Source organism: Nansenia antarctica (genome assembly GCF_963989245.1).
Source record: "Nansenia antarctica genome assembly, chromosome: 2".
NCBI lineage: Eukaryota > Metazoa > Chordata > Actinopteri > Argentiniformes > Microstomatidae > Nansenia > Nansenia antarctica.
The window spans coordinates 14,443,834-14,450,289 of record NC_137675.1 but is presented as its reverse complement, the minus strand read 5'-3'; the positions used below and the strand labels follow the sequence as shown (position 1 = coordinate 14,450,289).

The 6,456-nt window shown below is 42.0% G+C and overlaps 1 protein-coding gene across 1 annotated transcript in view; it reads left to right on the top strand.

Annotated features, from left to right (window-relative positions):
- Positions 1-6,097, top strand: part of slc2a15b (solute carrier family 2 member 15b) — a gene marked incomplete at both ends in the record, with an annotated part of 21,805 nt that extends 15,708 nt beyond the window's left edge. The window contains 5 exons of the mRNA XM_080522732.1: positions 247-357; positions 2,744-2,845; positions 3,491-3,566; positions 5,443-5,570; positions 5,870-6,097. Coding sequence (XP_080378858.1) covers positions 247-357; positions 2,744-2,845; positions 3,491-3,566; positions 5,443-5,570; positions 5,870-6,097 — 645 coding nt within the window. The remainder of the gene's footprint in view (positions 1-246; positions 358-2,743; positions 2,846-3,490; positions 3,567-5,442; positions 5,571-5,869) is intronic.
- Between the last annotated feature and the right edge of the window lie 359 nt (positions 6,098-6,456).

The window sequence follows — 6,456 nt, the reverse complement described above, 5'->3', positions numbered from 1 at the left end:
GACCTTTAGCGAAACTTGATGTAGCACACACACACACACACACACACACACACACACACACACACACACACACACACGTATGCATGCATGCACACATGTGCGTACACACATGCATGGCATGCACGCACACACACGCAGACGTATGCTTGCAGGCACACACACACACACACACACACACACACACACACACACACACACACACACACACACACAGAGTTACTAATGAACTCCAACTCTCTGTTCCAGATCTGGTTCTATACGAACACCATCTTTCAGAACGCCGGTATCCCATCCCACCAGATCCAGTACACAACAGTGGGAACCGGTGCCATCGAGGTGATCGCCGGTATTATAGGGGTAAGCTAAGCAGCCATTGGATGACCAACTGAACACAACGACTGAGTATGTTGTGTTACCCCAGGCTAAGGTTTCTAACTTATATATCGGGGTAGTCTTGGTGTACTGTATTTTTCTGATGATGTAGTAAGCTGTATATACAGTAGTATGATGTAAGTGGTATGATGTGTGTCATTTATGCTTATGTGATTTGTCCTTGGAGCTGACACCAAGACAAATTGGACCTAACAACCTCATTTAGTATGGCACTAAAGTATCTTGAATATTTTGAATCTAAGGTACTACTGCGGTAATGTGAATACTAGGTTCATTTGGCAAACAGGCCTACAATCATGGGCGTCAGCAGCTTTTTGAATGTGGGGGGGACACTTATTTTTCGGGGGGTCTGGGGGTCCTCCCCCCGAAATTTTTTAAATAGTAGATTCAATTTCCTGCATTCTGGTGTGTTTTACACCCAAAATAATCTCCCTCTTTCTTTGTTTTTCCTTGGAGCTGGCATGGTCTGCAATTACTGACTACTATTATGTTTTGGTTTAACTCACAGAGGCCTGACACTGACACTTGGCACTTTTTAGGTACTTTATTAAATATGAAGATTCAAAAAGAATCAAAGAGTGAATTAGAAAAGAATGAGGTAACTTTGAGTCAACAAATTGAATAAAAAGTTATGAGGAAACATAAAATATGTACCTAGGCTACTCAGAGCCTATTACAATCAAACTTGGCCCTCTTCAGTGCATTGCAGAACATACAACTATAACAAACAAAAAAATCAAAGCGTGAATTAGAAAAGAATGAGGTAACTTTGAGTCAACAAATTGAAAAAAAAAGTTATGAGGAAACATAAAATATGTACCTAGGCTACTCAGAGCCTATTACAATCAAACTTAGCCCTCTTCAGTGCATTGCAGAACATTCAACTATAACTCAATACAACCTGTTAAAGACTTGCTTTTACTCCATTCTTTCCCCAAAATTTCAAAGATTCCCCTTTTTTGTCCTTTCATTAAATGTTCCATATCTCCTCCTATAATCATATTTCTCCTCTATTATCTGTACCATGCATACAGCAGGATTTCTACAATTAGAACATAAGACATCATACAAAGGCTCCAAAAGTGTGACCTCTTTTGTCATTTGCAGACACAAATGACTGGCAAATCTCCTTTAAGTCAAGTTGTCAGGAGAAATGGGGATGCATTGAGCACTTGTTCATATTGTTTTTCTCTAATAGAACATTTGACATAGAAATACAATCATTAATACAAAAAATACAATCACAAGCATTTTAGAAATAGAAAAATAAATGGAACAGGTGTTTTCTTCTTCTTTTTTAACCCTAGCTCAAGCAATCAGATATCAGATGCTAAATTGATTCTTTGGGTGGGTGCAATGGCCAAATTAAATAGTGCAAATGCTCAGGGCAATGAACACGGGCAGGAGATGCAATAATGACAGGACAGGTAAGCACTGTGAGGTGTTTGTCGCCATTCTGTGCTTTTGATGACATTTCGCCTGTGTCTGTTCTGCATTTAAACATGTCTAACCGCACTAGTAATGCCTAACAAAACTGCTAGTGCCATATAGCTGATCTAGCTCGTATTTGGTTGCTAGTAGGCTATGCTAATTCTATACAGAGAATGTCTCATAAGGTGCTAACATTCTTATCAGAAAAGCTGGCTGTGTTTGACCTTGGGAGAACGCAATGTTGCTGTTTGGCCACTCACGGGAAAACTTGGATGACTTTGACTTACTTTTCTCTTCTTAGAAAATGTTTTCCTTATATCCATCTTGGTGGATGATCTAAATATCGTCTTGCTGCTGCCGTGTTAAAAACAGAAGTAAAACGCGGAGTGGATTTCTAGATATGGGCAATCCCCTACTCATAAAGTGGAACGGATTTGATTGTGAAGCAATGAAAATAACGCTGACCAGTCATGCAACATATTTTTGATGGCAAATGTGGGGGGGTCCAAACGACCTTGTTTCAAAGGTGGGGGGGACACGTCCCCCCCCAAATATATGGTGGTGACGCCCATGCCTACAATAGTCTGGTCAGACCATAAGCTCCACACGGACATGACTTTATTGGCACATAGGGTTAGCAACAGGGGAGGCTGGTGGTGGTAGAAATCAGAGGACGGGCTCATTGTAAAACATGGCATGGTATTAGGAATGCATTCCTCATTCAGTCCCATGCATTACAATGAACCCGCCCTCCCATTCGTACCTCCACCTGCGTCCTCTGGTGAGCAGACATTTAGAAAAACACGGCCTATTCGTAATAGAGGACAGTTCATTGCTTTACTCAAAGTGTAAATTAACATAATATGTTATAATATGTTAGCCAATAGGAATAGCTCTCTCTCCTCCGTCCCTCCCCTAGTGCTTCACCATTGAACGGCTGGGCAGGAGACCTCTGTTGATTGGCGGCTTCACCTTCATGGCAATCTGCTGTGCTGGAATCACACTCACTCTCATATTACAGGTACTGTACACTCTTTTACAGACCTAGGATCAGTTTTACCCCCCACTGAAATGTAATAGTTTGATATCTAGTGAAATACTGGCCTCACATCAGTGCTTCTATCATCTAGGGCCGGTTTCACAGACAAGGCTTAAGCCTAGTCCTGGACTAAATCACACTTTCAATGTAAAATCTCCATTGAAGATGCTTTTTAGTCCAGGATTAGTCTTAAGCCTTGTCTGTGAAACTGGCCCCTAATGTTTCTATTGTAATTTTCCACGGGCATTCAAGGACACACATAACCACTGCACAACCAACCAACAAACCACAAAGACCACCACTGTATCACCGTGGGAAAATAACAAAAAGTATACTAATGTCTGTGGTGATAAGCAACGTAACCTCCCCCCAGTCACACCCAGTTTTCAGTTTTTTATTAAAAAACTAAATAAATGAAAAACTAACCGAATTAGCCTGAATCGCGCAGACTCTCCTTGTTGTGGTTTTAGTGTTTACGAGTGGCGTGATCAGATCAGGACCAGTCCATTGTTTAGTGATGAGTGTCCCATGCTCTCTCTCTCTCTCTCTCTCTCTCTCTCTCTCTCTCTCTCTCTCTCTCTCTCTCTCTCTCTCGGATGACTGTCTCATGCTTTCATTCAACGCCAGGTCCATATTTCCTGGATGCGCTACATCAGTGTCGGCTGTGTGGTTGGCATCATTGCTGGTTTCTGCATAGGGCCCGGTAAGGACTCCCTACACACTCTGGGTTTATGTGACTGTCTGTTCATCCTTTATGCAAGCAGGGTTAGTGTCTTATTGAGAATATACTGTACAAAGGAGCCCCAGCCAAGAGGTAGCATCATAATCATGCATACTGTATAATGCAATAATAACAACAACAACAATTACATACAACAAGATATTCTTGGTCCGTCCATTATCTACTCTCTCTGTTTGTGGAGTGTGTACTCCAGTGGAGGCTGGTGGAGGGCGAAATTGTAACACATTTTACATTATGTTTACATTTTTTGCATTTGGCAGACGCCTTTATCCAAAGCGACTTACAAAAAATACATTTGTCTATGTAAGTGAATCATCTATCCATCAGTCATCATAATCATCATATCATAACACGTGTTTGATGCCATTCCTCATCAATTCCATGCATTACAATGAGCCTGTCCTCTGATTTCTACCTCCACCAGCCTCCCCTTGGTGTACTCCCTCATTCAGCTTATGGATAGATCATTCTTCACTTAGAAGTGGTGTCACTTCTAGCATTCCATACTAACCTACCATGGGGTTGCTCTCATGTGTCTTATTTTCCTATAAGGAAACACCGCTCTCTGGTGGTAGGACATGGAATTACACAATGCAGGCATATACAAATTCCCCTTGCTGTCTCTTCCTCCCAATAGAGAGATATATCGTGTTTCATTGGCCCGGTAAATGAGGAAATCATAATTGCCTACAGTTTCATGAACATCCATTCTTTACAAGCCATTGTATTTGTTGTTGTTGCATGTCTGTTGAGTGAGTGAGCGGAATTAAACGCAACAGTTCATAACAGTGGGCATCACGTCGAGTCGCTGCAAGGATGATGAAGTGGAATGCAACTGGTTTACATAATGTCATTCGTCAAGCCTGCAAAATCCATACCTCAACGCTCAGATGAGGATTTTCTGTAGCCGCAATTAGATTCTTAATGGCTCATTGTTCATAAGCTCGCCGTGATGAATATGGTTTTCCCCGAGACAAAATCTTACATAAACAATAAAGAAGTAGAAGCCATATTGCCGATGTAGACAAATTACAGCCTAGTTATTGGTTCTGACTGTATTAAAGCCTTCCCCAGTGCAATTATCAGGCACAAATAATGAGGACTTTAACTTCTTGGCAAAGCTCATCATTAGTGGCTTTAATAATACATAATACATCCCTCCTTCATCTCTTTCACTTCTAACGATGAAGAATGACACATTTAGAGACATGAAAACGCCCATAAATTCTACATATTGAGCTAATGGCATTAATATGCTTATATTAAACTTAAAGGTCTTGGTGTTTCTGGCTCCCTCCACCAGCCTCCACTGAAGGGTTTTGTAGCTTTGCCAAAGTTACATAACTTTTTCTTCTCACTCCTTTAGAATTGGACATCAAGCATCTGGTGACAATAACAAGCGTGACCTGTGATGTGATTGTGTTTTCGGCCTGAAAAGTATCTATTGATGGGCCATTTTGGCATCAGACTGCCTGTCTATACTCAATCATTGACAATGTGAATGGTTTATTATCGTATGGATGAATACTGTATGTCAGGGGATAGAAGAGGATTCTGACATGATAGACTGGTAAGCATGATTAGAATCAGAGGGGAAACTATTGGCTGCATTCCCTCCCAGTTTAGGAGTATTAGATACTGAATGTTACAGTGATTTGACTATTGAAGAACGCATTTTTCTATGTGGATTATGTGAATGAATACATTGTAGCCACTAACTGTAGTTTTTGTGTAGTGTGTGTGTGTGTGTGTGTGTGTTTGGCTGGATTTTGTAGAACTCCCGTAATTGCATAATTGAATAATTGCAATTGTGTGTGTGTGTGTTGACCCTGTGCAGCTGGAGTGCCCTTCCTGATGACAGCAGAGCTGTTTAAGCAGTCTCACCGGCCGGCGGCCTACACCGTGGCAGGACTCCTCAACTGGATGTCCAACTTCACCGTGGGCTTCGTCTTCCCGTTCCTACAGGTCAGACAGTTCTCTATGATGACAATCACACACACACACACACACACACACACACACACACACACACACACACACACACACACACACACACATACAGACAGACTCACAGACACACACACACACACACACAGACTCACAGACACACACACACACACACACGCACGCACAGACTCACACACACACACACACACACACACACACACACACACACACATATACACACACACACATACACACACACACACACACTTGTGATTCTCTTCTAAAAACAACCACCATGCCCTCTGGTCCGTCCTCAGATGTCTGCGGGCTCCTACTGTTACCTGGTGTTCTGCGGAGTGTGTGTGATGGTGGCGACCTACGTGACGCTGGTCATCCCGGAGACCAGGAACAAGACCTTCGTGGAGATCAGTCAGATGTTCGCCGCTCGCAACGGCTTCTTGGAGGACTCGGACCACCTGAACCTCACCAAGATGAACGGATACGGCGCCTTTGACGGGGAAAGAGGGGACAGGGACAAGAAATAAAGAGAGAGGGGGGGGAGAGACATGCAGTAGGGTGCGACTCAATAGTCTTGACGGGGCGTCCTCTACTCATCTCCTCTCGTTTCATTTCTTCATCGGGACAGATCTATGAAATGCAAGATTGACTAAAGTGATACAGGGTGCAGGCTGGTGGATGTGGAAATCAGAGGATGGGCTCATTTGAATGAATGAATGAATGAATGAATGAATGGATGAAAGCTTTTATTTCGAACATGTGTAGAAAGAAATAGTTATAACAACAAAAAAACAAAAACAAGAAAAAAAAACAAGAAAAAACAAAACAAAACAAAAACAAGAAAAAACAAAACAAAACAAAAAACACTATTTACTTAACATGTCCG